At 43.0% G+C, this 13,327-nt stretch overlaps 2 protein-coding genes across 2 annotated transcripts; both read right to left on the reverse strand.

The window, feature by feature from the left end:
- Nucleotides 1–4,397: 4,397 nt before the first annotated feature.
- LOC128712184 (uncharacterized) lies at nt 4,398–7,755 on the reverse strand. Its single transcript, XM_053807079.1, has 11 exons — nt 7,707–7,755; nt 7,545–7,634; nt 7,281–7,482; nt 7,049–7,216; nt 6,891–6,985; nt 6,676–6,827; nt 6,125–6,558; nt 5,795–6,063; nt 5,129–5,730; nt 4,739–5,069; nt 4,398–4,675 (listed from the first exon to the last, which is right to left on the reverse strand). Exons 1-11 carry the CDS (start codon nt 7,753–7,755, stop codon nt 4,398–4,400), a joined length of 2,670 nt encoding a protein of 889 aa, XP_053663054.1.
- A 497-nt stretch (nt 7,756–8,252) lies between these two features.
- On the reverse strand, nt 8,253–11,594 carry LOC128715062 (uncharacterized). Its single transcript, XM_053809945.1, has 11 exons — nt 11,540–11,594; nt 11,381–11,479; nt 11,102–11,306; nt 10,879–11,037; nt 10,587–10,818; nt 10,342–10,528; nt 10,033–10,282; nt 9,707–9,972; nt 8,991–9,637; nt 8,595–8,931; nt 8,253–8,533 (listed from the first exon to the last, which is right to left on the reverse strand). Exons 1-11 carry the CDS (start codon nt 11,592–11,594, stop codon nt 8,253–8,255), a joined length of 2,718 nt encoding a protein of 905 aa, XP_053665920.1.
- Nucleotides 11,595–13,327: the final 1,733 nt, after the last annotated feature.

Raw genomic sequence — 13,327 nt, forward strand, 5'->3', positions numbered from 1 at the left:
TGAATTAAAGAAAAAAATGGTCTGTTTTAAACATTTTTTTTAAACAAATATCACTTAAAATGTTTGATGAATGCAAAAGTGCAACCGATCAAAAAATCATCCTCAGAAAACCTTCACTAAAGTCATCTATGTATATTTCCTTCTTCAGTTACCCCCGTTTACGGTACCGTTTGCCTTTTACCATACAGCACGTCAATTTTTTACGACTTTGCCTGACAACAGCAAGCAGTACAGAGGATCGTAAACTATAGACAGAACAAAACAAAACAACATGCAATAAGCAGATACACCAAAACGAAACGATGTCGGTAATCATCGTCAGGAAGGGTCGATTTTCTCTTCGCTTGCCCTTTTTCCCCGTGCCTCGTATTCTACGAACGGTTCGTACCGTACCCTAAGGTCATAAAATACAACGACGTGCAGTGCATGAGCCGGCTCTGCTCGGTGCCGCTCACCAACGAAGAAGATGTAACCCGATGGCCCATTTTGACTGTGCTTGACGTCTAAGCTACATACCGAGCGTGTGTTTGATGGCCTCCCGGTTGTCGATGGTGAAAACATTCAACACGCCTAAATGTGGTGGGAAAAGCCAAACCATGGGTTTGAATGTCAATTGATCGCGCCACCACAGGGAACATATCTCCCCATTCCTCAGGCTATGGTAGCTTGGCTCGAGCCACGAATCAAACGCTCAGCAGCTCATTTGAAAGAGAATTTCCTGCCAAACGTCATGGTCTTAGAGTACAAGTGAATGAAGTACCGGAATTGATTTTCCTCTCATCGGGTCAAGAAGCTTACCGAGAACGGCTTTGCATCGAAAACCGCACCAATAGCGTTTCCGATCACCGCTCAGCTGCTGTATAAATGATTGCCGTCAAATAATTAAACCAACTTCTGGTGCTACTGGATAAAGGTGAATGATTGTATCCACTCGGGGTTTGATCAATTATTCATCCAACATCCGACGCCGACAAGCGAATCTATTTGAATGGTGAATACCGCATCGGCAGATAGACAGCTGCAGTTGTAGCATAGCGGCACAATTAACCCTAATCTAGCCGTGTTAATTCTTCGGTATCTAATTCAGATATTCAAGGCTCCAAAGGTACAAATGTGAGGTCTACAAAACTATCACCTGCAGGCAAAATGTTTCATTATATCTATTTATGTATCAATGCAGACATCAAATAAGATAAAAATATGACTTCAATAAAATTATTTTAATGTCTTTACTACACACATTCAAACACACATTTGCACAATATCACTGAGTAAATTTAAATCACTCTCTGTGATATCTCAGCGGAACTCTACTGATAGTTAGACTGTCGGTATTTTCTTTAAACGCACAAGAGGTTACTTTATTGATCCAACACTTGCGACTTATCTGTATCGCTATACACATCATACTGATCGTGCGCAGGACCTGCTCCCCGCTTAAGTTCGATTAACGGTACTCTAATTGTCGCCCCGCTGCAACCGCGATATTTCTATTTGTCGCCTCTCACTCTTTCTCTCTTTCGTTCCGATGAAACGGAACACTCTCTGTTTATATTTCTACAGCCAACTGTTATTACTACTACTGATCACTGTTTACCTTACTATTGCTAGGTCCACGCTTACCATATTTGAACACTCCTTTCCATCGAGCCCATCCAGTCCGACTTTTGTGAGATTTGGCTGTGATCGATTACTCTGCTAATATTGACACAAAGTGATTGCAAACGTCCAGATATTCGAGCTTCATGCGTTTCAAATGTGTCCAGTAGATAAAGCTTCATTTTAAAGTTTACCAATTCCGCCTACAACCGAACCGAACGAGAACGGAGAATGAAATACGTAATGCGAAAATTAAACAACTGTGCGTCCTCGTGCTGCCAGATTTTGCAGCTACTGCTGTTGCTGCCAATGGCACTGTGTAATTAGAATGGAAGTAAGTTGGTTCATTTCTTTTAAAGCTAGATTCATAGGAAAAAAGCTTGCAAAAAGCCTTCTTGCCAAAAATGAGCAATAGCTCTGAATCATTTTAATTTAAATTATCGCTCAAAATCACGCATAGAGAAAGCTAAAGGTAGGCGTCTTTCTGTACAATGTACGCCTAACATTAATTGCCACTCCCAAACGTTCCCAAATGTAAAGAAGGAAAGACCCTATTCCAGAACGTGGCTCTATTTGGGACAATTTTTATGAAGGCACTTATAGACACGTGCCTCTTCCGGACGCATTCGTTGGTAGCTAAGTGACGAGTCTTTTTATTGCCTTTTCCCCTCTTGCTACTGCTTCAAGATGGTAAAATAACGAACGGGAATAAAAAACTACCGGTCTCAAGTGATCGTTTGATTTCTTTCCTACAATCAATGGAAGATATTGAATTACCGGTGCGTTTCTAGTGTAACATGTTACATGTGACTGCTCAGCAGAATTCTAAAGATGATGCTGTGTTTTTGCAGAATTGGAAGTTTATATTTACGGTAGCTTTTCCCGGTATAAATAAGTTGATAAGTCACTGTGATAGCTTGAACTTATTTATTATTTCTATTCTATTATGCCAACTGCTGGCATTTTAAAATTTTGCAATAAATATTCTGTCTTTATGCAACACACAAATTCCTTCTGCAAGTATATTCACTGTCTATATACACCATTTAATAACTATTACTCCAAAAATTTACTATAACCCATTTATCTATCGCACAACCTGACGAACTTTCCCAACAAACAGGTAATGTACGCACGCTACCCACAACAAGAAGCACTGCTGCTAAACATGTTTATCAACGTATGTAATTATATTTCCACCATAAACTATTCGTGCTCGAAGGAAAACCTTGAACGCTCCTGTCATCATCCAAGCCAGGCCAACCACTGTCACAACAGCAAAGTGTGCAAACTCCACCATGGAACAGCAGAGCAAACGGAGCGACGTCTGCACCGGTACGGCACAGGGAGCTTGTTGTTTTATCTAATTTTCTTCCAGCACTCTGCCGTTTCCAACCATCATTTCGTAATGCTCAAGGAAGACGCCAAAGTTTCCCGTCCCCAAATGCACCAACCCGGTAGGGGGAAGAAAATTTACTTACGCCACTCGGAAGAACCAACACGTCAGTTCCGGACAGTTGGCGGGTTTTGGGTGGCATTAATTTCCGCTACGTACGCAGTCTAACGTTCCACCTGCTGTTCGTCGGTTTTGCTTCCGGACCAAACAAAAGCCAAACGGATATTGCCATGTATTGTAAATATATTTTGAACCACGCTTCTAATGGTGAAAAGAAATCCTCTGAATCGAGGAATTATTGGTATCAAATAATAAAACAGACATCAACTGTACTCCAACTGTTCCTTCGCTACTTCAGTCATTATGGTGAATTATGTCGCTCGATTGCGTTCATTAGTGTGTCGCGTTCCGTATTCCAGCTTCCTTCACACTCGATGTTAGATTGTTGTACGTTATCCTCCCACAGTAATTCTATTTATTATTCAATTAGTTTAACCATTTGTGTCTTCCTTATCGTGTCCGTATCATCTGCATGAGCATAACAACTATCCCACGAACGAAATCCACGAACGAAACGCGAATGAGGAGCAAAAGCGTTGTAAATCGTAGCAAGTAATCACAATTCCAAGAAATCAATTAGCATCCTGCCGGATGTAAGTCCGGAGGTTGATGTCATGCTGTACAGCATTATGCTAGAACCCTGTAAGAAAAAAAGTTCCTGGTATTTGCTTCGCAACTACATATGTTGGTGCCCCATCGGGAAGCGAACAAGCATCTGATAGCAAGATAGTGGTAAGCGATTCTAAATCGAAACATGAGCTTTGTTCCCTTTCGTTCAGCCCTGATTCACAACCATAACAACATTAGCCGTGACGGGCCGTTTTTATTATCTTCCTTGACTATCTTTTTGTGTCCGTGATTGACAACAATGGAGGGCGGAAAGCGTTGCTAAAGTTTACCAATAAAAACAATGGAAAGTTATTCATGGAAGGAAATCAACGGTTCGTGTTAAAAGTGGTGGATGTAATGGTAGGTTATTGAAATGAACTTGTTTAACTATATTAGAATAAAGTAAAACGTACTGCAGTTGGGTGCTTTATACATGAGATCGAACCATTACATCCATTGTACGTAAAATTAATTTACAACATTCAATGCATCCAGTCGATTCATTAAAATTAAAGAAGATATCTAACAAATGGGTCTGTTTTTCGCTGATCGTAGATTCATTTATTATCTGGCATAACTTATTGCAATGATGATAAAAAATTTATACTTGCACAGATATAAAATAAAGGCCCCTTTTTTAACAAAAATGTTCATTATTGCACAGCGTTGGTCTGATAGTCGCAGTGATCTGCACTGTTAGACAGTAATGCACTCAAACAAGAACGATTTAATCTCACAAAACACTTTTTATCCAGTTTACATACGGTGCTATGCGTGTGTGCAGGAACACACTACTATCGTTTGGAGCGCTGTGACTAGCGATACCAACCAGGTAGTTGATAGACCCCTGCTGTGGCCAAAACGCAGGTGTTCCTTCGTCAACCACAAACACATCCTCGGGATACTCCACATCCAAGCACAGTTCATGAGATGCTAGGCTCCTCGAAAACGTTCGTTCACAGTCAGTGTTAAACTTGGTGAAGGCAGGTGAAATGGTCGGCTCTGCTTGCTCTACAAAGAATGGAGGAAATGTGGTACTGTTTTGTTTAAGTTCGAAATGAAACGACTACGCACCTGCCAGTCCAACTTGCTGAAGATAAAACGGTGTATGCGTTGCGTTACTCCAGAGACACACAGGTACCTTTCCGAAGTAAGATTCGGTTCGATTAACAGTGGATACCAGTGCAATGTTGTGCCGCTTTGTTGTTCTATCGTACTCGGGATGTACTATCAGTTTCTCCACAGCCATCAAAATCACCATTGGAAGATGTCGAAGCTCCAAGTGTACATACAATTCGGTGATTTTATCATCCAGACAACTGGCTGCGATCAAAAAGGTTCTGCTGGAGATCATTGTCGCGATGCAACCTGGCGTCTCTTGTCCAACCGTCCAATGAATAGTGACCTGCAGATATTACAGCAACATATACTATACGCTATCGGAAACCATCGATCCGGACTAACCAAGTGTTGATTAAAAGAACCTTCTTCCACAATCGGTTTGTTTGCGCAACCATCTATCTCTCTCCATTCCGCATCAGTTTCGTTTCGAATGTACTCACGCGGACAGCACAGCAACGATCCCGTCTGACAAAAGCGAACCGGTTGATTCTGACCATAGCGGTACAGCATGATGGGGCAATTGACCGCACGTGTACACACACCTTCTCTCGCGCCAATGTCCATCGTACAAGAATTTCCTTCTTTCAGTTCATCGTTCAAAAATATTAACGATTCTTCACTGTCCTCCTGTTCGTCAGCTCTTGGCAGCAGGATCGATTCCATCCACGGCATGTGAAAAGCCAGTTGCACACCAACAGCCGACTCGCCATAACCACAGTCGCGACCAAAAAGGTTCAACGCGAGTACGTACATTAAGCTGCGGGATGAACGCATTATTTCACGCTGTATTGGACCACCTAGCGCTTGTTGGCAAGTACCCGGAACGAGGAATTGCTCGTCACCGAAGCAAAGATGTTCGGCGGCTAACAAATCCGAAGGTACGGTACAATTTGTACCGTTGTGATACTGCACCACACCGACCACATCGACCGTACGATTTAGAGCTGTTAGGGAAGTTAAGGTCGTGTAAAGGTGACGCACTGCAACTTGCACATTAAACCAACTTACAAGCGGTATTCTCCAAGGGATCCTCATCCACGTAGATTGTGTTAAGCTCGAGCAATCCGCGACCAGATACTTCTAATTCGGGATCAGGTATGTCAACCCGTTCCCATATGCAAGCTGGTGTGAAGTGCGAGGAAAACTGAATCGGTTCTTCCAGTCTGAGCAGTCCAACATCTCCATAGAGCGATCCTTCGGTCCAATTGGGATGCGTATGGGAGCGTGTAACAACGTTTGTCTCATTATACCTATATCTCACATATGATGGAGGTTTTCTGCAAAGGAAACAAAGTTGAACAATAGCGTTCATCGTACCGAGAGGAACATAAATAATACCCATCCTTTGATGCGCATCGCGCAAGTGTAACCACTGTACTCTCGTCGATTATTACTCCAAAGCACTCCTTCCGGTCGCCTGTTTCATTCCAATGAATCGATACCAGCTGTTTTGAAGCATCGTCAAACAAATGAGCTTCGGAAAGATCCACCGATTCTTCGCCATTCTCTTTATACAGCAATACTCTCGGTTCGTATTCTCGATACTGTGCATAACGTAAAGCACACGCCTGCGGTTGAAACTTCCACTCGGTCGCATTTTCTCCACGATCGCTTAACACTGTTCTAATCCATGGCACATAGGAAGAAACTCTTGTATAAACTCCTGGCACAGATAGACCACACGCAGACCCAAACGACGTTACTCCAACAAGGAATGGAGTAACGCGAGTGTTATGGAGCAACTTCACCTGCAACGGTCCTCCGGAATCACCCTAGAACAGTAAATGCAATTCTGCTGTTAGCTCATTAGTTTTTGTACAACGAAAGGCATATAATCTTACAGCATTGGTTTACAAAATATTCTATAAACGTAACACACGGACACCTACCGGACATGTATCCATACGAACATCACCAGCACATATTTGATTCGAACGCAAACCGCCCCGTAATCCGCGCAGATTCAAATAATGTGAATTGCATCGCTCATTGTCAACCGGAGCTAGTGACACTTTCAGCAGAATCGGTGTCTTTGCTTCACCTGTAATAAATGTCCGCTTTTAGACGCCTCTCTTCTGTGTGCTCTATAGTTCTTATTCCGTACCGAAACCAGTTGATCCCCAGCCAGTGGCTTCGAATGTTTTGAAGCGGATCTCATCATCAATCCACAGACAGGCAGGTGAGACAGTATCATGCACTCTACCAAAAACACAGTAAAGACAAATAAAATCAAGAACACAACCGCTCTTATCGTTAACTTACTTGACCTTATGCTGCAGACGCATGAGAGCAATGTCATGGTAACGCGCCCGAAACGTATGCTCCGGATGTCGAATGATCTCCACAATCTTTATCTGCTGAGCATACTGATCGTCTGTGTCGTTGTAAAGATCCAAATCACCAAATCGTGCCACATCCGGTTTATTGGTCCTAAATGCACAACAACATTTCTTGCTCACTAAGTTGTCAGAATAACACTTCTCCGTCTGCTTACTGATCATCTTCCGCACAATGTGCTGCCGTTAGGATGTAGTTTTCCCATATTAAAGAGCCTCCACAGTTCCATATAATGCTGCCATCCGGTTGCGTCCAACCGATCGCCGCCATGTGTGCAAACTCTCTTAAGTAAGCTGGTTGACCATAAGCGGGTCTTATGAGCGAACTCTTACCGTACTTAAAGTACCGATAGAAACAGTCTAAAGATGTAGTGGAAGCTTGTTGAAATATCATTACAACATAACACTTCATTAGAGCTCACCCGTTAGTGATTCCCTCTTGTTCGGCAAAATTATATCCTCTATATCGGGGGCATTTCTATCACCTGCCGGTATCACAAGGCCTCTTATTTCTGCAAAAAGTGAAACAAAAGTTTTTTGATACAAAAAGTTCACCTCTTCTACAAACACAGTTTGTTACTTACCTAATTGCAGACAAAAAATTAACATAATAATCGTAACTTGCGAAATCATCTTGACGAGCTTCAAACTACAACTGATCGTAACATCCGCTCGCAGTAACGATTATCTCTCTAACTGTGGACCGGTTGATTTTATATTTATACTATGGATGGCATTGATGAAATGTGCAATGCAACGATAACCGGTTTTATTTTCATAACACGCTGTCTGTACACATTCCAATGAGCTAGTTGATTAAGGTTTTGTAATGGACATCTGGTTTTGTAGCGAAGAGGATCATTATCGCATTACATCCCATGAACCAGTTTTCCGCAAAATTGTGGTGTTAGTGAAATCTTCTTTCTTTATCGGCAACCACAACCACAAGAGGTCTAGGTCTACCATTTCCGCTTTTCTGTAACCATATACCACCCGTAGCTGGATAGTCAGTCCTGCGTGCAGTGTTAGTGAAATGTTTGATTCAAATTTCATCTTTCTATTTTATTGAATATAAGGGGTATAGTTTGTATTGCACACAGCTGCCTGTACCTCTCTCTCCAGTAGATCATCTACAAGACACTCTTTATCCATTGAACGTATGATGACATACGACTATGCACATTCACCGACTTGTCATTAGCTGCAGCATGACTCATAATCCCTACCAAATACTGGACGCTCGTACCGTCCTCCAGTGTTTCAGACCAGAACATAGGATCTCCTTCCGAAACGATCGTTTTGGGAGGCTGCACATCAACACAAAGCTGGCTGGAAGCTATGCCTTCCACTAATTCACCGCAATCCGTATTGTACTTGGCTGTAGGGAAAACGTAAGAGTCTTCCGTCTCGTCTGTGGATAGGAAATATGGTTAGTAGTAACGCATTACATTTTAGCTCTCTTCAACACTCACTGATCAGTAGCTGAATCATTTGGAAAGGCGTGTGAGTTTGATTGGTCCAGATACAGGCTGGGAATTTCGAGGCAGATCTTTGAGCGATTGAATCCTTCAATTTAATCACTGCTATATCGTTCTTGCCGGTGACTGGGTCATACGCTGGATGTACGATTGTTTCTTGTACATCTACTATCGGAGCTGTATCATTCATTCCCAGTCTAACTAAAGACGGTGAGTTTGTTTGCCGTTGTAAACATTTCCCGCTCGTCAGAACGGCCTTTGATGTGATGATGGTTCCTCTGCAATCCCAACGCATTTTCCCATCGCCGTTCATCTTCCAACCGATCGAGACCTGCACAGAAGAAGATTGCAGTTATTCTCAGCACACCAGCACACTACGCATCAACTTACAAGATGTGGATATTCATCAGCAATAGGTCCCGTTTCCAGCAACTGTACGTTTGCTCGTGCACGATCCTCCTTGTAGCGATCTTTACACTCATCCAGCTCCCGACCAGCCGGTGATGTTTCATTCAACATATTTTCATACGGACAGCAAACCACATTGGAAGCGGTACAAAACACCACCCTTCGGTTGACGGAGAATTCGTACCGTATCTTGGGGCATTTTGCCACATCCACGCACATCCCATCCGTACCATCCACATGTCGGCAGGTGTCATTTTCTTCTAAATCCGAATTGAAGAAGTGTACTGATCCACTGTCTTTCCTGTAGTCTGGTAGCAAGATCGACTTTAGCCAGTGAGCATGGGAAGAGAGCCGTACCCCTACTGCAGGCCAACCAAACCCGCAGTCACGTCCAAACAAATTCAGTGCGTGAGCATATTGAAACTGTTTGTTGAATTTATCCACTTTTCCTCCGATCGGACCACCACGTGCTTGATCACATGTTTCTGGTACAAGGTACGGTTCGTTACCAAAGCATATGTGTTCCTCAGTTAATCCTCGTTGTAAGCTCATCGAGAACTCCTTCGGATACGAGCAGTTGTCAAGCGTAAGTACATTAGCCCTTGATACCAACTGAGTAGATTGAGGTTCTACGGTAAAGAAATGATAACATTTGGTTGTAGTACTTCCAGTAAATGGAACTTTCCCATATTTCTTACCAAACACGTCCACAGACTGATCGTGAAGGCTAAAGTAGTTAATATCGCGCCTGCCATTGCCGGTCAGCTCCACCTCATCTTCAGGAAGTTCGTCGCCATGCCAAATACAGTGCGGCGCAAAGGAACCAAAGAATGTGAAATGTATTTTTGTCTTTAATAATCCAATGTCATTATACAACTCTCCCTCACGATACCCCGGATGGTTGTAATGTTTCACAACACTGTTACGCTCGTTGCCCAGGTACATAACGTACATGGCTCGTTTCCTGGAATGTGTATTAACATAGGTCATTATGGTAGTGTAATTTCGACAGTTCCTTCCTTACCCATATTTAGTGGTGCACTGAGCCAACGTCAGCACGGTGTCCTCGTCTATTATCAGCCCATAACATTCCTGTTGGCTCGTGAAGTATCCAAAGTGTATTTCAACCATTGCACGTGTGTATTTCGGCTCTAAACGTCTGCTGGCCGGTGTTACCAACACGTTGGAAACCGTTTCACCGATCAAAACATCCTGTTCGTAGTGTCTTAAGTTCACGTTGCGAAGAGCACACTCAACTTCTCTAAACTTCCACTCTGTAATTACAATTATAAATTAAACCTGCCCCTAAACCTAACTTCAGCTAGGCACTAACCCCATGCAGGTTCTCCGCTTGCCTCAATGGTGGAACGTATCCAGTGGACGTATGGGGACACTTTCGTGTAAAGAGAAGGTTTCGATTGTGCACAGGAACCACTGACAGGAGAACCGACCGCAATGATGAATGGAGACATCTTTGAATTGTGGTGCAGCGACACTTGAAGAAATCCACCGGACATACTCTACAAAAAAAGCTGTTTAACAAGAGGAAACTTCCATAAAACCCGTAATCCTTGTTACCAAACATGAATCCGACCCAATACTGTCAACGCATAGATCGAAACTCTGCACAGTGTCGTTGTTGCCCGTCGATCTCATTTCTACCGCTCGTTCACAATCGCTTGGAACAGCAGGAACGGTAACTTTCGAAACACTTGGATACCCAGACACACCCCCTCTAACCGCCTCCATGACACGAAAGTTCATCTCGTCTCTGTTCCAAAGACAGGCCGGAACAACCGTAGCATCTAGCCTGAAAAGAAAAGGACGATTATTGCCACTAACCACTAACTTCCATCGCACCTCTACTCACTCCACCTTTGTCTCCAAGCGCAACAGCGCGATGTCATGACGCCGTACACCCTCCCTATACTCCGCGTGACGTATAACTTCTGCGATGTTTATCTGTTGCACTGCGCCGGCAGCTTGCTGATCGGGATTTCCCATACGCGTCACATCGGGGGCCACGAGACTGAGTGATTTACAAAATTAAAATGCTAATTCTGATCTGACTATACATACCTTCTCACACGTACTTATCATTTCTAGTACAGCGAGCCGAAGTTAAGATAAAATTCTCCCACACTAGCGTTCCGATGCAGTTCCATTGCACTGTTCCATCCGATCCGGTCCATCCAATCAACGCCAGATGGGGAAACTCGCGGAACTTTAAACGGGGACGCTCAAAAGTGGAATACTCTTGCGTTGGTATACTGTATTTATAGTATCTCATGTGACAATCTACAAAGTATGCACAATTTACACACGTACTCGTGTATCTAAACCGAAAAGAAAAAACCATAACTGAAACTCACCATCCAGCGATTCGCGTACATTCGGCATCATCGCTAGCTCAATGCGGTTTTTGTTCATTTCATTCTCTAAATAGGCCATAAACGTGCGATCTCCAATGCCTGTAAACACCCACATGGATGAATATGGTTAAACAAATCATTACCGTTAGCACCACTCACTGCATCGATTGACGAGCAATAGAAACACAACGAAAGTCTGTCTGAGCAACTGCATCTTTCTTACGCCGCATCTACCGTAGCACTGATAATGCTATAGAGTCAAACGAGACGGAGAAGTACGCACGCTGACCTTGACGATAGCGATCGCTCAAACAGGTTTCATTGCCAGCGGGAGAATACGATCATGTGCACGATTAATGGAGCCGGTTTTTATTCTTGCGTTGCTAGAAACGCTGCTCGTACCCCCTAGAGTGCGTTCATTAACCTTCATACTGGGTTTCTTGCTATTTCCTGGAATTGCATTCCTCAAAGTGAATAGAAATCGGACACTAAACATTTTCACTAAGTTTGAGCTTTGAGAATCGAAAATTGGCATCAAAACGGTTATTGTTTGGATATTTCAAAACGTATACTCGCACAAATCGCTTTACCAAATTAGTAAGGAAATGTCTAACATAATACAATAAGCTTTAAAATACGGTCCACCTTTTGCACAAAAACTAGAGTCAAACTAGCATCAGCAATACTTAATCCATAGCACAAATAGGACATCGCCAAAAACCGGACGCCCGATACGCAAAAAGTGTACCATTCCATGTCTAATGAGCATCAGAGGAACCACGAAAAGGATCCAACGGTTTGGAACGGTTGTTGCTGGAGAAAAGTTTCAGTACGGTACATTGAAAAGTTTAGCAAACCTTGCCAGCACACAACCCAAAAACGCGAACCGTACACAAAAGCTGGCCAATTAATTTCTCCCACCATCCAGTGTGTTCTTGCAACAGTAGGACAGTCGATAGCAAACCATCGGCACCAGTAAGGCGAAAGCCTACCGAACGCTTGCGACATTTCAGACGATCCACCTAAATGGTCTCCATTTTGTCGCATCTAATTCACTGCCACCCCGGTAGGCCCACTCGTTTAGCATAATTTTTCCCTTTTGTGTGTTTTGTTTCTCTAAACTTTTGTCCAGCACTTCCCGGCGTTACAGCAAACATTGATGAGCCTAAATAATTATGTCTCCGTTCTGCAGCTCTCTGGCACCAATTTTTCGCTACAAAAGACCATTTTTCTCTTTTCGTTTTCGTTCGGAGTTTCGTTCGAAATGGGAGTGAGCAATCGTAAAGCAATCTGCAGTCACTTGTGCTAGATTTTCTTTAGAGCCTTCATTTGACGAGTTGTGCGTTTTTGCATTGAAATAGGGAGAAAGTGGGGTCGAATGTTAAGCTGTAATGGCCGCACTAATTGGCATGAGGAATGAATGATTCTGTGGAAAGTTGCTTGCTTTAGAATATTAGTGAAGTATCCTGCTTAAACGGCACTTGAATTTTGACCTATAAGTAAGCCTCATAGAGAGCTCGAAAGCTCCACGGAAAAGCATTGCGACTTGTATTATGTCCGGTGTATATTTCTCTCAACACATGAATAAATATTCACTTTGCATAAATTTGTTAGCGAACCAAAGCTTCGATGCGTTCTGCCTAATTAAGGATGTTTTCCCATGCTAATTCATAATGATGGTTGGCTCTCGAGTTGACATTATGATGCAACTCGTCTACGAAAACGAACAAAACGATTGGACCATTTTGTTGCGGGTAATCGAGAAAAGACTCGACCCACCGGCAAATGAAGTTAATCAAAATATTTCCTAAAATCAATCATCATTTGTTTACTGCTTCACAAACTACGGCCATCGTTAGTAAAACGTACGACTGCTCCGGGCGGCAATCGAATGCACGCCTGGCCGGTTCAAAAGTATTGACAATAATAATAGACTCCCCCTGCTTC

The sequence above is a fragment of the Anopheles marshallii genome, chromosome 3, assembly GCF_943734725.1.
Source record: "Anopheles marshallii chromosome 3, idAnoMarsDA_429_01, whole genome shotgun sequence".
NCBI lineage: Eukaryota > Metazoa > Arthropoda > Insecta > Diptera > Culicidae > Anopheles > Anopheles marshallii.